The sequence below is a fragment of the Urocitellus parryii genome, chromosome 5 (assembly GCF_045843805.1).
Source record: "Urocitellus parryii isolate mUroPar1 chromosome 5, mUroPar1.hap1, whole genome shotgun sequence".
Taxonomy (NCBI): domain Eukaryota; kingdom Metazoa; phylum Chordata; class Mammalia; order Rodentia; family Sciuridae; genus Urocitellus; species Urocitellus parryii.
Genome location: NC_135535.1, coordinates 64979570 through 64999791, shown reverse-complemented (window position 1 = coordinate 64999791; position 20222 = coordinate 64979570). Strand labels below are relative to the sequence as shown.

At 43.5% G+C, this 20222-nt stretch overlaps 2 protein-coding genes across 4 annotated transcripts in view; both read right to left on the bottom strand.

Annotated features, from left to right (window-relative positions):
• Positions 1 to 4413, bottom strand: part of Tfcp2 (transcription factor CP2) — a 70390-nt gene extending 65977 nt beyond the window's left edge. For both annotated transcript variants that reach the window (XM_026398798.2, XM_026398800.2), the window contains exon 1: positions 3601 to 4413. In XM_026398798.2, coding sequence (XP_026254583.1) covers positions 3601 to 3722 — 122 coding nt within the window. In that variant the 5' untranslated portion in view covers positions 3723 to 4413. The remainder of the gene's footprint in view (positions 1 to 3600) is intronic.
• A 5710-nt stretch (positions 4414 to 10123) lies between these two features.
• The window catches only part of Pou6f1 (POU class 6 homeobox 1), a 29027-nt gene continuing 18928 nt past the window's right edge, over positions 10124 to 20222 (bottom strand). For both annotated transcript variants that reach the window (XM_026398745.2, XM_077798314.1), the window contains exons 7-11: positions 19682 to 19810; positions 18859 to 19062; positions 15349 to 15490; positions 14503 to 14671; positions 10124 to 13576 (exon numbers count right to left, since the gene is read on the bottom strand). In XM_026398745.2, the coding sequence (XP_026254530.2) occupies positions 13231 to 13576; positions 14503 to 14671; positions 15349 to 15490; positions 18859 to 19062; positions 19682 to 19810 (990 nt within the window). In that variant the 3' untranslated portion in view covers positions 10124 to 13230. The remainder of the gene's footprint in view (positions 13577 to 14502; positions 14672 to 15348; positions 15491 to 18858; positions 19063 to 19681; positions 19811 to 20222) is intronic.

Genomic DNA, 20222 nt, shown 5'->3' with positions numbered 1-20222 from the left:
ACCCAGCTATCCCACTCCTCAGTATATACCCAAAGGACTTAAAATCAGCATACTACAGTGACACAGCCACATCAATGTTATAACAGCTCAACTCACAATAGCTAAACTATGGAATCAACCTAGGTGTCCTTCAACAGATGAATAGATAAAGAAAATGTAGTATATATACACAATGGAATAGAACTCAGCCTTAAAGAAGAATGAAATAATGGCATGTACCAGTAAATGAATAGAACTGGAGAACATCATGCTAAGTGAAATAAGCCAATCCCCAAAACCAAAGGCTAATTGTTTTCTCTGATATGTGGATGCTAATTCACAATAAAGGGGAGTGGGGCTAGGGAAGAACAGAGTACTTTGGATTAGGCAGAGGGAATGAAGGGAGGGGAGGGGGCATGGGGGTAGGAAAGATAACAAAATGAATCTGAAACCAGACCACGGGGTGCCATGGCATACACCTGTAATCCCAGCAGCTTGGGAGGCTGAGGCAGGAGGATCACAAGTTCAAAGCCAGCCTCAGCAAAAGCGAGGCACTAAGTAACTCAGTGAGACCCTATCTCTAAATAAAATACAAAAAAGTGCTGGGGATGTGGCTCAATAGTTGAGTGCCCTGTAGTTCAATCCCCAGTACCCACCACCAAAAAAAAAAAAAAAAAAAAAAGAATTTGACATTGATTCTACATCATGTACAACTAGAAGAATGAGAATTATACTCCATTTATGTATATGTGTTAAAGTGCATTCTACTGTCATGTAACTAAAAAAAAAAATTCTTGTCAAAGAGAACATTTTCTTTAATAAGGTTCAGGAAGACTTTATTATAATAAGAACAACAGATAACTTATGAATACTAAAATTTGAGAATCAATATCTAACAAATTAATGCAAAATACTGAATATATGTAAGAGTCAAGAGAATAATGACAAGTACATAATACATGAAAAAGAAAAAGGTGAGTAAAGCAAAGAATAAAGTACTTAAAACTCTGGTATGCTGTACTCTTAAGAAAAATAAAGTGATGTTTGAAAATAGTTTGGAAGGCAGTTGATGTTGGAAAAAAGTTCTTAATATGTAATCATGCAAACCATCCTACTAACTGTGAAGACCACACAGAGGATGATTTGGAAAGCACTCTTAAATGTAAGGTCACGAGCTGGGGTTGTAGCTTAGTGGTAGAGCACTTGCCTAGCATGTGTGAGGGACTGAATATAATAAAAATATATGTAGGCTTTTTTAACTGAACAGATACTTCTCAGAAGATGATATACAAATTATTCAACAAATATATGAAAAAATGTTCAACATCTCTAGCAATTAGAGAAAGGCAAATCAAAAGTACTCTAAGATTTCATCTCACTCCAGTCAGAGTGGCAGCTATTAAGAATACAAACAACAATAAGTGTTGGTGAGGATGTGGGGAAAAAGACACACTCATCCACTGCTGGTGGAACTGCAAATTGGTGCAGTCAATAAGGAAAACAGTATGGAGATTCCTTGGAAAACCATGAATGAAACCACCATTTGACCCAGCTATCCCACTCCTTGGTTTATACTCAAAGGACTTAAAAACAGCACACTACAGGGACACAGCCACATAAATGTTTATAGCAGCACAATTCACAATGAAACCAACCTAGATGTCCTTCAGTAGATAAATGAATAAAGAAATTGTGGTATATATACACAATGGAATATTACTTAGCATATTTTTTAAAATATTTTTTTAGTTGTTGACTTTTATTTATTCATTTATTTTTATGTGGCGCTAAGGATTGAACCCAGTGCCTCACACATGCCAGGCAAGCACTCTACCACTGAGCCACAACCCCAGCCCAATTACTCAGCATTAAAAGAAAATAAAATCATGGCATTTGCAGGTAAATGGATGGAGATAGAGAATAAATATAATGCTAAGTGAAGTAAACCAATTCCAAAATACCAAATACTGAATGTTTTCTCTGATACAAGAATGCTGATTCATAAATAGGATGGTGGGGGGAAGCATGGGAGGAATAGACCAACGTTAGATAAGGCAAAGGGGAGGGAATGAAAGGAAGTGGGTATCAGGGTAGGAAAAACGGTGGAATGAGATGGACATCATTACCCTAAGTACATGTACGAAGACACGAATGGTGTGACTCTACTTGTGGTTCAATCAGAGACATGAAAAATTGTGCTCTATATGTGTAATATGAACTGAATCACATTCTGATATCCTATATAACAAGTTAGATAAATAAATAATAAGTTAATAAAAATCAACTAAAAATATTTTTTAAAATAAGGTCATATGTCATGCACAGCATGTAGTAGTTGTACACATAGTACAGTTATATTTAATTATATCCATTCTAAACTTTGGTAATCGAAACATAATTAACCTTTCTGCTGTGGTAATCTTTATATAAACAGCAATAATTGTCAAATATTATATCTCATTCTGATGTGCAAATTCAGGGCACTTGCTGTCAGACCAAGTTAATTTCTATTTTTGTAATCAAAATCACCTAAACAAGGACAGGCTAAAGTTAAAACTAAAGATAACTTTTTCAAGACTAATAGCATTGTATAACAAAACTTAAATCCCTGAAAAATCACTAACATATTCATATAAAGACAGACCATTATTTTGTGAGCAAAGATTCCTGAAGATGGTGAAATATTAAGTTCTAACTCATAATTTACTTCAGTTGTGGAAAGTCACTTTGAACTAGCAGAGATAAAGAAAGGAGCTTTACATAACTCTCAAAGGATCTCACTACCAGAATAAAACATGTGTCCATCTTACCTATAAAAAGCAACTTTTCCCTCTAAACTCATAAAACCAATGAAATGTTCAGTTCTAAAGTATCAAATAATGCTCTAGAAAATCCAATTATAGTCCATATAACTCTAAGATACAGCTATTTCAGCATTTCCACACATGATTCTTTCACACTTATAAAGAAACCATATGGGGGAATGTAGTAGCTAATGAATGAGAACAGGTTACATAGGAAGCAATCCTGCTTTCAAAGGCTTTGAATCTATTATTAACAATTAGTTTGATACATGCAGGTCCAGAACCATCCATAAGTTCTTTTTGCAACTTTTTCATCTCGCAGCTTGTTTTGAAAGACAGGAATCCCTCAAAGTAAAGAAAGCCTTCTAAGGAGGTTAGTGATAAGATTACAGCTATTTTCCAACAAGCAGTCAATCAAAATTCATCATTAAATCCCAGGTCCCAAATCCCTAATTCCTTAGCCATCCCTCACATGCTCACCGTAACCCTTATTTCACACAAATCCAGACCTATCCACACATACATATATACCATTGGTCGCCAAGTCTCCCACATTGGCACAACGACCTCTCAACGTTCATTTAATAGCTAATTAGGAGTCATTCTTCCTTCTACTGCCCATGCAGACTTCACACTGCCTACGATCTCTTCTTCCATTTCTTCCACAACAATCACAACTCAAAACAATAAAAAAAAAAAAAGTCTCTTTTCCCCAATGGCAGACAGCTTTTTAAACTCTATAGCCCAGCCCCGCCTTTCTTACTCCCTATCCTGCCTTTGTTATTCAAAAGGTAGGGTCTAGGAAAATCTCACTCACCTCATGCTATAGGCACCAGCACCCAGTTCCTGACCGATCCCGGACAGGCTAGCATCAAAGTCCTGCACCAGCCCGGATTCAATCACTTCATCGGCCAGAGGCAGCTTCAGAGCCCAAGCCATCCTGGCTCCTTCCGTGCCCCAGGTGACACCGTTTCTTTTACAAATGCGCGGAGCGTAATTCTACCCCACAGGGGTTAAGACAGTAGAAAACTCCAAACCAAGATCACACACACTGCCCACCAGCCACCCCCAAACGTGAGCAGCAGTGGCTGCACAACTAATCTCCCGTACCCTTAGCTACTCGCTCTTGGCCACCGCGGCTTCCAAAATCCCTCCCGCCCTGTTCTCAGGAGTGTAAGGCTCCCTTTGCTCAACTATTTCAGACTTCCTATAGACAGCCCTGGACTCCTGCACTCTCACTCCTTGGACTAGCCTCTGGAGCTCGCTGGCGGTCGCTCACTACCTTCCACACAGACCAGTAGCAGCGACTGGCAACATGCACCACGCTCTTACGCCGCTTCTGCACCTTTTCCCCCGCCCCCTTCTGATGGAAACCCCCTCCCTCCGGGGACCCGCTCTCTTTCCCCTCCAGGCCTCGCTTCCGGTCAGTACCAAGATCACTTCCGGTCAACCTTTCTCAACCCCACGGCTCTTAGAATCAAATCCAGGTTTCTGCTGAACCTACTCCCCGCCCTCTGCAGCCCCCTACGGCCTGGAAACATGGAAGAAGAAAGTCCAGCACAGGCTTGAAACCCAGACTCGCCAGGCCCCTCCACCACCCGCCGCCCCAGCGCCAACCAATCCTGGAACCCTCTTCCTCCGCCAGCCCGGCGAGCATGACGTCACCCTGCCACTGGCCAATGAAGAAGACACCTCCTTGGCCTCGCAGCGAGGATAGGCTATCTGCACTCCCCCGCCCCGCCCCGGGAGATGGGTTGGGCGGTCTCTGAAAGGACTTGGCATGAGTTGAGTGTCGGGATTTAAGACGTGTCTGGGGACGGCGGAGTTCTGATGTCTTCTGCCTACCAAATTGGCGCCTAAGTCTTAGCGGGAACCCTCCTTCTAGCCTTTTCTAAACCGTCTCCAACTCCTGGCGAGACTCTGTTTCTCAAAAGTTCCCTGTGTGCGCGCGTTTGCTTCTATTTATCCTCCCAGCTCCTTAAACTCTCCTCTGCGGAGGTCAAGACCCTCTTAAACTGCATTTCCCTTAATACACATCACATCTTCCGCCTTCTTCCTGATGCATTTGAACTGTACGAAATGGGCAAAAGTATTGTTTTTTAAAAGGTTGTGGTGGAGAAATGTTAGGATTTAAAAGATTTGAAGATAAAGTTTGGGCTGGTGTCTTCTCTTACTAGTTTAATGTCTTCCGAATAGTCAATCTATGGAGGAGATTTAGCTTCCTGGATTGTAAATAAAGGTAACCATGCCTTCTCCCTCTTTCTCTTTTGAGGATTAAGGAACAACAATGGTCACTTTTTATTAAGCATCATCTATATGCTAGGAACATTATTACATTATTGGAAGTCCTCAAGACAAATCTTGTAATTAGAATTATATATATGTATATATTTATGTTTCTAATTATATATAATTATATTTATGAATATATAATATATATGTATAATTTTTTTGGTACTGGGGATTGAACCCAGGGGCACTTGACCACTGAGCCATATCACCAGCTCTTCATTTTGAGACGTGATCTGGTTAAGTTGCTTAGGGCCTCACTAAATTGCTGAGGCTGGCTTTGAACTTGAGATCCTCGTGCCTCAGCCTCCCAGATCACTGCGATTACAGGTGTGTGCCATAGCTCCTGATTTCTAAAGGTAAATATTATATTTATCTTTAGATTTCACCAATAATGAGATTAGTTAAAGGGTTTAAATTGGCCACATCTAAATTAGCATCCTAATTTGAGAGCCAACTCTAAAGACTGGCATTCCCCCCCCCCCATATGTAAAGGTACTAGTTCATTGTTGTATTCTGTTATTGACTTTTTTAAACAATAATTTTAATTATAATATTTTTATATATCCACCTCTCTCACTAGAAGTGATCTTAAGAATAGAGAATAGGTTTTTTTTCAGACTTGTACTCTAAATATCTCCTACTATAGTTCCTGCATCGAATAGGACTTTTTTATGGCAGGGGAGGGGGGGTTTGCTATGGATCAAACTCTGGCCTCATGCATGCTTATCACATGCTCTAATCACTGAGCTACACCCCCATCCCCTCCGAAGGACTTTTTAAAAATACTTATTGACTTAAAAAAGGAATTGAGACTTAAGAGAAGGGAAAGAGGTTGACATGAAGGTGATGATATGCCCCTGGTTTCAGCCATAGGTTTCTCTCTAGGAGCTCTAGGCTTAAACACACCTTCTTACCTTGATAAGCCCCAAGATCCAAGTCTTATTTCATTCATGGACCATCCAATATCTCTTTAATACACTTTCCTTTCCTTGAGCCAATTTAATCCCAAAATGTGTATCTGTGGGTAAAGGAATGAATGGGTCCTCATCTCAGAGACCAGAAGAGGGAGATCACATGGAGACCTGAAGATTCAAAATTCCTTGAATCCAGAATTGTAATCCAGAGTATAGTAAAATACTTATTAGATAGAATCATCCTTTGTTTGAACAAGAGATCTACTACTAGCTGCATAATCTTGGGCAAATAACTTTATATCTCTGAGCCTCGGTATTTAATCTAAAAATTAGTAATAATTATACCTCTTCCTAAAATTGTTGTAAGGATTAAATGAGGTACCAAAGTAGCCCCCAAAAAGTAATGATTCAATTAATATTAGCTCCTGTCTTTCACCAGACCATTTCTGCTTTTCTGTTAAGATTGGGTTAATATTATCCTATTTGAATTACATTAATTTATATTGAATGATATGTTAAGGTTTTAGTAGCATTTTCATATACATTATCTCAATCTCTTTTAAATATTTACTTTTTACTTGTAGTTGGACACCATACCTTTATTTTATTTATTTTTATGTGGTGCTGAGGATCAAACCCAGGGCCTCGCATGTGCTAGGTGAGCACTCTACTGCTGAGCCCACAACCCCAACCCCCCCAAGACTAAATTCTGAACCAACATAAAGATTTTTACAAAGGCCCACCTTTCCATTTATTAATTCCAAAATAAACTGAGGTGAAACAAGAGGCAATTCCTTAGCCCTGGCCCATCCCAGATGGAATGCGGATCAGCCTGAGACACATACCCTTGAGACCAGTTCCCCCTCAGGAAAGACCTTACAGACTATTTACCCTTGGAATTATAACTGGAGAAATAACTTTTCCTTTCCTTTCCCTTCCTCACTAAATTAAGAGTGGAATCAGAATTCTAGGATTGGAAATAGGCAGCAACCCTTAAAAATTCAGCAACATCTATCAATAGATCAGATTTTGTTGTACCCATAAATTCATCCTACAATGAAAAATCATAGCTCCGATTAAACATAATAAATGAAACTAATTAACCAGAGCACCTGTGGTACAGAGCTCAGAATTCAGTATTTTGGTCGTCGGATGAAGTTAGTCTCATTGTGAAGGGTTCATTTACCTAGATTAAGTCCTGGAATTTAACATTATTTAGATGAGACACAGCAGGGTCTACCCTGGTGGGTGGAAACTCTACTGCAAAGATCAGGAAGATAGCAACCTCCAGGTCCCACCTACCTCTCAGAGTCTATATAGGACAAGGTTAAACACAAAACTTTAAAGACAGCCCACCTGGGTTCAAATCCTGTCTCTGCTGCTCATAATGCAACCTTGAGCAGATTCCTCATTTTCCCTGAATCTAAAATCAATATGAGAGTCTTACTTTGTAGAATTATTGTAAGAACTGACTGAGATAATGAATGTTAAGTGCTTAGAACAGTGCCTAGGTAGTAATGGGTAAAATTTAGCCATTATTATGGTTGACAAAAAGAGAATACTCCAGCACTTATCTACCTCTTAGAAATCAGGCTGGAGGACTCAGGCTCCCTTCCCTAATGTGATTCCATCCCGCCCCCGTGCCCCCCCCTTCCCTTCACACTCAGTTACTCAGGTCCTGCAGGTCAATCAGTATTGCTGAATTCCTAAATTAATCCCTGAGCATTTTCCTTCAGGTAAAGGAAGAAACTAAAACCAAGGAAACTTTTTTGAGGACTGACCACCTAGCCTTAACTTTTCCTGTATTTCTGCACCCCACCCAAGGAGCCTGTGAAGTCGAGTCTGTCTTCTCTGAAAGACCCTTTAGTTGAAAGGAAATGAAATCATCAGTTTTCACAGTTACACAGTTCAAAGCAATCTCAGGTTCTTCTCCTCTCCTGTCTGTAGTTCAGAAACCAGCCCACATCTTCTCCAGACTATAAAAGGTCAGTTCCCCCTTTATAACCATTTCATTTCATTTACAATGAAATTCCCAGGCCTGGGAGGAAAAGAACTGCAGTTCTTCCACAAACCCACCTGCTTCTAGGACAGCCTTCCTGGGCCAACTGCCAGCAACCATTCTCAACTGGTCTGAGCCAGAGAGATCAGTTCCCAGGACTCTCCTGGTGGGAGCTGCTGGCACTGTCTCTATCTGGTGAGATTCCATTCACTCCCACGGTTCACAGTCCAAACCCTGCATGGTAAGCAGAATCCCCCCCTGTCCCTGCTCTGTCCCTGTTGCCTGAAGTCTCAGCTCTCATTATTTTATTGAAAGGAACAGTAGAAAATGCATTCAGTTATCTATTCGACAATTATTGAGCATTTACAATGTGCTCTGGCCTATGTATTGAGGAGTCACAGCCCAGTGTGTGAGGTCTATGCTGGGGTAAGTGTTGGCTTCTTTTTGTTATATTTCCCCAGTATTTCAGAGTTCTGTAAAGTGCCTCTGATTTGTAAGCCTTGTGTCAGAGTCTTAGACATCTATTACCACTGTGAGTGGGGGCCAGGTGGTGGCCGTCTAGAACCAATCCTCTTCACCTCATCTGAGGTGTAGTAATGGTGGTTGGGCAGTCATGGCCTTGCCCTTGCCAGCTTAGATTATGCAGCTCAGACATCGTCGATACCAGGTGGGGGAAGAGAAGACTGTGAAGGAGATGGCCTAAATCCTAGTCCTCAGAGTTAGACAAGCCAACAAAGAGACACTCATGACAGCTGGGCTCTCTCAGCTGTATGCTCAGGTGGCAGGCCTGGGAAGAGTGAAAAATGAAGCCCCACTTAATCATACATTCCATTTTTATAAAGAACTGTATAAATCGCTAACTAGTAATGTTCTAGCCTTCTAAATATCTTCTAAATATACCTTCACAATTCAAGCCCTGTTTGAATTTAGATGTCCAGGACTCCTTGAAGTTCCATGGTAGAATGTTCCCCAGTCCAGACTCCCAGTCTAGAGACTGCCTTATCTCCCCTCTCTCTAACTGGAGAGGCAAAGGGATTTGTGTACACATGTAGACCTCAGCCTGTATATACAAGCTCTGTCGTGACAAACAGCTATCCCTTGGTCACTGCTGGCCTGAATATCTGTGTCCCTCCAAAATTGAAACATAATTCCCAATAAGATAGTATTAAGAAGTGAGACCTTTGGGAAGATTGATTAGGTCATGAGGGTTGACCAGAACAAGGCCCTTAAAAGAGGCCTTAGGGAGCATGTTTGCCTTTGTACCATGTGAGGTTACAGTGAAAAGACTTCCATCTATGGGGAAGAGGACGCTCATCAAAAACCAGATCTGTCAGTTCCTTGATCTTTGACTTCCCAGTCTCCATAACCATAAGCAGTAAATTTATGTTGTTTATAAACTACCAGTCCAAGGTGTTTCATTATAGTGGCCCCAATGGACTAAGACAGCTGCCTCTTGGACACACAAGTGTATATACCAACATCATAGGCTGTTCTTGGGACTCCAAGAAGAGAGATCCAGGAAATAGGCTTGGCAGAGAATTCTGGGTTCTAGGTACCAAGAGGATAGTCTAGAAGGAGAAAGGGCCCTGCAGACCCTCAGCCCAATAAGGAGGGTCTAAATTGGGAATCTAGTGTGTTCTCTCTCTCTCTTTCCACCATGTGAGCAGCTCTGCTCTACCACATGTTCCTCATCATAATGTAATTTTCAAAACAAATCATAGATTATCTAATAAAAAATAATAATAAAGTGGGAATCGATGGGCTGGGGTTGTGGCTCAGTGGTAGAGTGCTTGCCTAGCATGTGTGAGGCACTGGATTCAATTCTCAGTACCACATATAAACAAACAAATAAACAAAGGTCCATCAATAAGTAATACAAATATTTTTTAAAAAATAGTAAGGGGAGAATTGAGGGGACTGACTCTGACCTTCTTACAATGGGATTTTCAATGGTGCAAGCTGACAGCTAGCTCCCTGCCACTTGCCTGGCCTCTGACATTGCTTCCTTTATATTTCCACTTTAGGAGGTCACCAAGAAACAGGCAGACCAGTACAAAAGAAAAAATACTGTTTATTCCACACAACTACACCAAGTGTTTCTCTCCAATTCTCCCCTCCCCACCCTCCCTCCAGCCCTCAGTAGGCATTGCCCTGTGCTGGGTCACAGTCAGAACCTCAATGTCAGAATCTGGCCTAAGAGGCAGGAAAGAAAATCTGGGCACAGGAAGATGACTGGATTTCTGAGAAGACAAAAACATCATGGTTGCTCAGTCTAAACTCAAGTGTGTTCCTCAGTTCATTTGACTGAATTCTTTCCCTAGACTTCGCCTGGATAAAATGCCACGGTTAGTGCAGGGTCAAAGGCCCCAGCTGATTCAGCCCACAGAAAGTTTTTGGTCTTTCTTTCATTTAAAACAAAACTATACAGTTAAATCATTTCTGCCGTTCCATAGCAAAGGAGCCACTGAGCTCTGACTTCATTTTTAACACCCTTCAGAGCATGATGCTACCAAAACCAAAGAAAACAAAACCCAAACAAACAAAAAACAAAAACTGCCTCCTAGGTGAATGGCCCAGGCACCATCTGCTTCCTGGGGGATCCTCTGATGGAGGAGCACGGACAGAGGCCATAGGCCAATGAGCTCTGCTTGGAATATATTTCAGGCACATCCTGCACCCCCGGTCTGGAGAATTCAGCTGCAAACATTCAGGTCCCAGTATTCTTCTGAAAGACTGACCCATCTTTCCAGTAGAGGAGAAAACGATTTAGTTCTCGCCCAGCCTTGGGAGAACAGATTTAGACAAGGGAGGGGCTAAGAAATCATGACCAGGCCTAATTTAGACCAGTGGTTCATGATTTTTTTCCTGTCAAGCCACAGGACAGATGGTGTCCTCCTGCACATTCACAGCATGGACACACCCTATATTATATGCTACTTCCAGGGCACCAGCTGTGACCCACTTTTTTTTCCCAAAAAAAGAAAGCACCTCTGAATGCAAGTGTTTGAGCAAGAAAACCTGCATCTTTCTAACTCATTGTAGTCTGAGTCACTGAATCCTTGAAAGATTTCCATATGGAAAATTATTCCTACTGAAAACTTGTTCACAATACCCCTCCCAAGTGAGTTTGTCATCTCAAAGAGGCAGGTTTATAACCATGGCCTGAAGTGTGGAGCTTCTCCTTTGAAGACGTACTCTCTTCTGGGGGGGTGGCTCAAGTAAACTGCCCACCCGCTCCTCACCCCCACCACACTCTGGCAGGTTGGTTGTAGCACACTCACACTGTCTTCCTCTCACTGGCAGGGTTACCAAGAGGATGGCCACAATGGCATTGCAGAACCTAGGAGGGACCAGTAGTGGGCAGGAAAGGAAGCTAGGTATAGTAGCTCTACACCAGTGACCAACAGAAGTAGTAACGTGCCTTTACTTGACGGTCACCCACTTGGGGTAGATCATGTGAGGTACAGTGAAGGACAGCTGCTAGAGACCAGGCATTGTAAAGATAACAATAATGAAAGGAGAGGATATTTGACTCCGGGGACTTGTGGATCTTAGGGACAGTGTATATATCAAGTCTGGGATCATCCAAGCCAACCTCTTAGTCTCTCCTGACCTAAAGTCACATATTGCATTTTAAGGGGTGTCCAGTCACAGTGAGGCTGGAAACTCACTTCACAGCTTGGATAAGATGCTAACCCCCAAGGTACCATAGCTACCCCCTCTACAGGCAAAATTCATCCTGAACTGGGTAGTCCTGACTCAGAGCAGCACTGGGAGAATTGCCTGCAACAGATATGGTCTACAACTCTGGACAAAGTGAGATTTCTCCAATATCCAAGGTTTACAGTTATAAAGAAAATTAGAATTAAGTCTTTAACTTCCCCAAAAGATCTTTCTGGGCTGCCATCAGCTCTTTCTAGATATTGTCCTTTCCCTCAGGGCCTTCCTGTCTGGTTTATTGTTTAATTTGCTCCTTTGAGAAGGTTCCAATACTGGATTGGGTGGGGGGCTAGGGGGGCAAAAGAGGGAGAGAGAAAAATCAGCATTCCTTTCCTCATTTTTTTCCAGAGCTGCCTGCTTGCTGGGCAGTGGGATTTACCAGGGTGCAAGTCCTTGCTCTCTTTTTTTTCCTTTGAGACAGGATCTCATTATGCTGCCTAGGCTAGTCTCAAACTCATTATCCTCCTGCCTCAACCTCTCGAGTAGCTGGGATTACAGGCATGCGCTGCAGGCCCAGCTGCAAATTCTCTTAACCCACATTTTTTGGGGGGAGGGGATGGCTGAGGACAGAAATTAGATTAAAACCCTGGAGAATGGACTTATTTACTAAATTCCAGACCCACAGCTGGCCCAGGGCAACTCCAGGACAGGTAAAGTTTACTGTTGCTCTTTCAACACAGATTGTAACAGAAAAGTTTCTGATTTAATGCAAACCCTACTCCCAAACCCCAAAGAACCAGGGAGAGGAGTTCATATGTTCTGGCACAGGACTTCAGGAACCTTCTGACCTTGAGGTCAAGGCAGACATTGGGTCTGACCTTTGGAGCAGCACAGAAACTTCTGGATTTTGGGGGGGTGGGGTGGGGTACTGGGGTTGAACTCAGGGGCACTCAACCCCTGAACCACATCCTCAGCCCGATTTTGTGTTTTAATTAGACACAGGGTCTCACTGAATTGCTTAGCGCCTTGCTATTGCTGAGACTGGCCTTGAACTCTCGATCCTTCTGTTTCAGCCTCCTAAAACTGCTGGGATTACAGGTGCACCACTGCACCCGGCAACTTTTCTGAATTTATATCCTAAGTCCTTTCAGGGGTTTAGTTTGTCTGTAGGTGAAGTGAGGGAAGGTAATGTGAGGCTGTGGTTCCACAGTAAAGGAGATGTAAAGGAGAAAGGAAAGTGGAGAGAGAATGTTATCAAAAGCAAGAGCTAATGGTCCTCAGGAGTATCTGGTTCCCAGCCAGAATTTGCCCTTCAGAAACCATGTTAGCAAAGTGCTTCCCTAAGCACCACCACAAATCTTTTCCTTTGTCATGCTCAGCCCAGAACCTGGGGCTCTCTCATGGGTCCCCTCTGGCCTCCCCAGGATATGAGATATGTGGGAAAGAGGAGGGAGGCATTGACACATGCACACAGTGGAGTCTCATGATGTGGCAAAATGACAGGTTCTGTCATGGCAGTGGAGACAGTCAGGTGTCAAGGGAAGAATACAAAGTGCTGGAACACAGGGCTGGAGGCCAAGCCCTAGGGGATCTGAAAGACATTCAGCTTGCTGGTGTTCTTGAGTGTCTGGCGCCGATTGCAAAACCAGACTCGCACTACCTCCCGGTCATAGTTGAGCTCTTTAGCAATCTCGGTGATCTCCTGACCTGTGGGTAACGGGTTCTTCTCAAAGTAGGCGTTGAGGGCCTCTATGGCCTGGGGGGTGAAGGAGGTGCGGCGTTTGCGTTTCTTGGAGGGCTCACCTCCCACAAACTCCATCAGGTTCTGCTGGCCTTCCTGGTTCCGGAGTTCAGCCTCATTTAGCCACTTCTCCAGCACTGGTTTCAGCTTCTGGGCACTCTTGGGCGTGATATCCAGCTTCTCAAACCTGCAGACAACACATGCCCAGGAAGAAACAGAGTGTGTTGGTCTCAGTGCACTACCTTCAAGGGGCTGCTCCTTGTGGAACTGGTAAGGCCCTTCCCAGTGTCCTCTCACTGCCTCCACCATGACCCCTTTGGCTTGTCCAAGACCAGACTCCTCAGACTCTCCAGAATCCCAGGTCTTAACAGTGAGATTATTTCTACAGCCTCAGGTCAATAGGATGATGACAATACTGCCCTAAACAACCATTCCAAAACTTTCACACCCAAATGAGTGAAGTCCCTTGAGAAGTCATCTTGAGCAGCCTCCAGAGGACATGAGTGCTGTCCTCCTCCAACTGCACTCTCATAGGAACATGGCTAACATGACAGGCTACTTTTCTGGCCGAGCCAACACGGCACGGTTGTCGCTCTAATAGTCATTATAGTCTTAGCTACAGAGTTGGCAGGCAGATGAAATCATTGGGTTATCCACTGAGCCCAATGAGTTTCTTCTTTGAAACTCTCTGCTCCCCTTCCTCTGATATTGACATCAAAACCAGTTTATAAGGTACACACAGAAAAATCAGCTCTCGTACTTTATAGTCAGGCCTTATAGGAGGGGGAGATGACAGCATGACAGGGTGTGGCCTGGTTGAGGGCCACAAGGGAACTGAAGTTCCTACTTGTGTGACTAAGTTTATAACTCCTTTTCTGCTAGGATTCCTGAATGGATTTGGGTCTTAGATTGCCCCCAAAAGACCACATAAATGCTCAGGATCAGAGAATAAATTTCAGAGAGTTTAGTCAGTCTTTAGCTACTCCAGGTGTTCATATCCAGATAAATACATCTTATCTGGTAGAAGTCAGGAGCAAGGGGGATATGGTAAGGGGCTAGATGCCTGGTAGGCACTGAGCAGACCCTGACCTTGTCCAGGGCAGCCTTACTTACCGGCAGATGGCTGACTGGCTATATGCTGGACCTTCTGTTGCAGTCAGAGCCTGGCCCACCTGGGTCTGTGTAAGGCCCAGGGAGAGCCGACGGATCTTAAAGTTCTTGGCAAACTCCCGGATCTCTTCTAAGTTGATCCCATCCTCATCCAGATTTGGAGTATGTGGCTCTAGGCCAAAGGAAAGATCAGAGATGAGTGTGTAAGATGGGAATCATCACTGATTATCTGGTCCATTGGTCTGGACGAGTGCATGGTGAGGAATGGGGACACTAGGCTTGTGCACCTACCTTCAATACCCCTTCCCAAGGCAAGCAGACTTGTGGGAAAGGGGCTGGACCACCCTCTCAGGGATAAGGCTTATTTTCAAGTTCTTATCGCTCTAACTACTGACCTTTCCCCCACCCCACAGTCCCTCATCCTGCCTCAAGCACACTTGTTGGCTGTCCACGTTCCTCAGTGCTGGATGAGAGCCCACAGCAGACAGCCAATGGCTTGGCCTCTCAGAGAAGCAGTCAGCCAACCAACTGAGCAGTCTCTACCATCCTGTCCAGAATCTATCAAGCTCAACAGCAACAGGAATAAGAAAGCTAGCTCCTCGAATTGGGCTTCTGCCCTTTGTGACTTTTGGAATCCAGGAATTTGATTCATTTCAGATGGGATTGCCCAGGCTGGCTTTGATTGCCCACACTCAAGTGATCTGCCTGCCTCAATCTCCTGAGTAGCTGGGACTCCAGGACCATGCCATAGCATATGTCTCCAGGAAATATATAATAAAAGCAGTATGTGAGCAAGTTAAAATGCCCAAACAAATGCCCCCCACCTTCTCTCTTCCAGGAGCCACTTACTGGATACCAACTGGCTGACCGTGGGGGTCTCTGAGCAGGTGATTGGGATGGGAGCAGAGGCAGATGGCTTGACTGCTGGGGCTGGGCTGGCAATGACCACAGCAGGCTGGGGCACAGCTGGTGTGGGCTGGATGGGCTGCACCTGGAAGAGAGATAAGCCCCTGTTGTTCCTTGCGTAACTCAGGGGGTCAGAATCCCTGGATGGACCAGTGCAGGAGAGTATGAAATTCTCACTTACCAGTATCCTCCCACCTGTATCCTCTCACAAAACAAGATTAAAGCTGCTGATTACTAATACCCATTTCACAATAGTGACCTCTGAAATAAGTAGAGCAACATGCCCAGTGAAGCTGAAGCCACCTATGCAGATGAGAGGCTCAGAATGTCTCAGTACTCTTGGTGAAAGCCCCACCAAGTTTCTACCTTTGGGATAACTGATCTCATATCTCTGCCCTCAAAGGAAAAGCTTATGCTAGATTCTAATCAGGAGTAAGTTCTTCTCATTCTAGAGTTGCCCAGGCCTCAAATATCCATGAGTAGGGAACAGATAGATAACTCCTTGATCTCACAACAATGAGAGATTATGCATATATTAAAAGAATAAAGTACATCTCTTAACTGTACTGAGTCATAGAGGCTAAATGAAAAAACCTAAGGTGAAATATAGTTTTTAGCTGGGTGCAGTGGCTCACACTTATTATAATCTTAGCAATGTACGAGGCTGAAGCAGGAGGATTGCAAGTTCAAAGCCAGCCTCTGCAATTTAGCAAGACCTTGTCTCAAAATAAAAAAAATAAAAGGGCTGGAATGTAGCTCAGCAATAGAACACCCCTGGGTTTAATTCCCAATACTGCAAAAAGGAAAAAAAAGGTTTTATGGAGAAATACCTTTAAAAAAATACCTATGAGGGGCTGGGGTTGTGGCTCAGTGGTAGAGTGCTTGAATGGCATGTGTGAGGCACTGGGTTTGATCCTCAGCACCACATAGAAATAAATAAATGTACTGTCTATCTATAACTAAAAAAAAATAATTTTTTAAAATGTACCTATGAATTTCCAGGAAAAAAATCTTGAGTCATATGAAGCAAGCTAACAACAGAAGTAATTTCTGGTGGTAGAATTAGAAGGAATTTTTATGGTGTGTGTGTGTGTGTGTGTGTGTGTGTGTGTTATGTGTGTGTGTGTGTGTGTGTGTGTGTGCAGTGCTGAGATGAAACCCAAGGCTTCAGGTGTGCTAGGCACATATTCTACCACTGAGCTACCCTGCCAGCCCATGGGATTTTTACTTTTTACATGATACATACTGAAATTTCAATAAAAATCATGTCATATTTGTAATGAGAAGAAACTATAAATATATGAAATTAGTGTTTTAAAGTTTTTTTTTTTTTTTAATAAAGCTTTCTAGGAAATGCATGTTTCTCCAGAATGGTCCTATTCCCTGGGTTCTACCTCCTGGCAGCTTTCAAGTCTATTTCTTTTTTTTTAATATTTATTTTTTAGTTGTAGTTAGACACAATACCTTTACTTATTTATTTTTATGTGGTGCTAAGGATCGAACCCAGGGCCTCGCACATGCTAGGCAAGCACTCTATTGCTGAGCCACAGCCCCAGCCCTCAAGTCTATTTCTTCTTCATCCCTAAAACCTCTACCTTTGTTCAAAGCTCTTTGTCTCTTGCTGGAACTGCTTAAATTGCCTCCTAACAGGTGACAAGGATTCAAGTCTCACAACAGTCTAGTTCTTAGATTTATCTGGATAACAGAAAATTTTAAAAAATGCATCAGTGTTTGTTGCTGCAGCATGACATTCATAACCCTCTGAGGTAGGTCCTCTTACAACCCTTATTTTACAGATGAGGCTAAGGGGTTATTTACAAAGTTTAGAAGCAGCCTACCACATTTGAGAACCCCTGACCTCAATGTCACCTAGGAATTTAGAAAACATATTATTAGGCCCCACTTTAGACATACTGAAAAAGAAACTCTTCAATCCCACAAGCCCTTCAGGTAATTCTGATGCATGAGTTCGAGAATTGCTGCTCTAGCACAGGATACTCCCTGTAGTTCCCCAGATACAGAACACCCTCACAGCCAACTCATCCTTTCATATTAGTTCAAAGCTCCTTCTCTAGGTTGACTTGCCTGACTCCCTCTCCTGTCAGAACTCCCTTCTCTGGTGTCTCAAATTGCTTTATTCACGCCTCTATCATAGTCTTTATCATGTTGACTTTTTCCTCCCTTCATTTCATTTCATTTTCTTCCAATGTGACAGTATTTTGAATGGAAAAAAATATTTTAAAAATAAATTAGGGCACAGGAGCTGAGGCACAGTGGTAGAGCACATGTGAGGCACTGGGTTCAATAAATAAATAGATAAAATAAACTAAAAATGTTTTTTGAAAAAGAATAAATTAGGGGACTGGGGTTGTAGCTCAGTTGTAGAGCACTTGCTTAGTATGTGTGAGGCACTGGGTTCTATTCTCAGCACCACTTAAAAATAAACAAATAAATGTCCATTGACAATGAAAAAAATTTATTTGAAAAAAGAATAAATTAGGGGCTGGGAGTGTAGGCAGGGGTAGAGAGCTTGCCTAGCACATGTGAGGCACTGGGTTCGATCCTTAGCACCACATAAAAATAAATAAAATAAAATATTGTGTCCATCTACTACAACAACAACAAAAAGAAGAAATTAATAAGTAATATATGATGACTTAACAACCTAATAATTAATAAATCTGTATAGATACGAAATTATCCACATAATCCCATTACATTGGATATATCCTTGTTTGAGGATATAATATATCTAATGTATTGTTCTATAATGTTGACTTTAAAAAATGTTTTTTTCCTCATTTTTGGTACTGGGCACTAACTATACTGGGCTACATCCCCAGCCCTTTTTATTTTGAAACAGGGTCTCACTAAGTTACAAAGACTGGCCTCAAACTTGGGATCCTCCTGCCTCAGCCTCCTGAACTGATGGGATTATGGGTGTGTGCCACTGTACTGGGTTTATGATATTGATTTGTAGTTATTTTTAATGCTGAGCTACCTAAGGCCAGCAAGGGCATCTCAGTCATCTTTGTATATTCAGTACTTAGGATATATTAGACACTCAAAAAATGCTTCTGAAATGAACAATGAAATGAATAATCAAAATCAAGGAGCAGAGTGGAGAGGTGAAGGAGGAGGGGGTACAGAACGAACCTCCTGGATCTTTTCCAGCAGTTTGACCACCCCACACATTTCAGACCCACCCTCCACCTTCCTTCTTAGAATGATATTGACTTCTGAGGGCACAGACACATGTTTTGGTATGATTGGGTAGGGGACCAAAGGATGCTATGTCCTGGGTAGGGTTGGGGTGAACTCATGTAGTCCTTCTACTCAGGGCTCTCCCTTCACTTTCGGTGGGTGCTCTTTTTCAGGAGTCACAACCTGGAGGTAAGCAGCCCATGGAGACAGTATTGCCTGTCACCCCACCCATACCCCCAACCCTAGTACCTCACTCTTAGCAGGGGACTCAGGCGTGCTTGGCTTCCGGACCGTCACAGGCGGAGGCAGGGGGCTGCTGGCCAGGGTCGCAATCACCTGGCCCTGAGCATTCAACAACAGTTGGGGGGTCACGGCCTGGACTTGCAGGCTTTGGGCTGGTGCTGGGGCTGCCACACTAGCTGAGTTCACCACCCATGGAAGTGTTCCAATAACCTGGGAGGAAATAAGGCAGGGACCCCAGGCATGAGGGCAGTGCCCAGCTCCTCCCCAACCCAGATCCCCACACTGGTAGATGAAGATGCTAATTTGGACAAATCACTTAACCTCTCTGGCCTCCGTTTCCTCATCATCAAAGTAAAGGATTCACACTAGAGGGGCTCCTTTCTTTATTCTATCCAGAGCTGCAGCATGACAGCAATAGGTCTGTTTATGAATCAGGGACCTGGATGCCAATCCTGGCTCTGCAACATTTCAGTTGTGTGGCTTAGTTTATCTCAACTTCAGTCTTCTTTCCCACCAAATGGGAATAAAAATCTCTACCTAATAGATTTGTACCCAAAATGAGAAAATGTATAAGAAAGCACCTAGCCCAAAGCGTAGCCACAAAGTAGGTGCTCTTTAAATGAAACCCCCCAACTAGAATGAGCACCTGTAGGACAGGTTAGTACTACCCCTGCCTGGCCTCAGCATCATCAGAGAGCCACCATAGGGAGCTATGAACAGCAATTTGACACCCTATTTGAGTTTCTATGACTGTTAGCCCAATTCCTGGCCCACTCCTGGCCAGCTTCTCCATAGCCCCCACCCCCCAGACTTGGCTTTGACCACTTGCCTGTCCCTGAGCATTGGTGAGGATCTGACTGCTGATCCCTGGCATGCTGGGAATGGCGTTGGTAATGACCGGAGTTGTAGTGAGGGAGCCCAGGATCTGGGTCTGTCCCCCGAGGGAAGCAGCACTGATCTGTGGGTGGAGGAAGAGTCCTGCTCAGAGGCCAAGGGGTGAGAAAGAGACTCTGATAGAGGGAAAAGGGCTGGGGGCATGGGGATGGGCATTTGTGAACATGGCCAGGACTGCAGGCCCATGTCCACAGCTGAATAGTATCCAGTACTATGTAGGGGCTTCAGGGGGCAGTAGGGTAGGGCAGAGACCACAGTCAGGACAGTAACTGGTTAATCTTTTGGGCCAGGCCTGGGAGGGTAGAAGGGCCTGACTGGAGGGGCTGATGTGTCCCTAGTCACATCTGACAGCTCCACTGCCAAGTCGGGAGCCACACCGAATAGACATCAGCACAGAGTAGTGAGCCTCTAACTGCACTTCATGGCAGCTCACAGATTCGCAATCCCTAGACATCATCCCACCCTCCAAGGCTGGT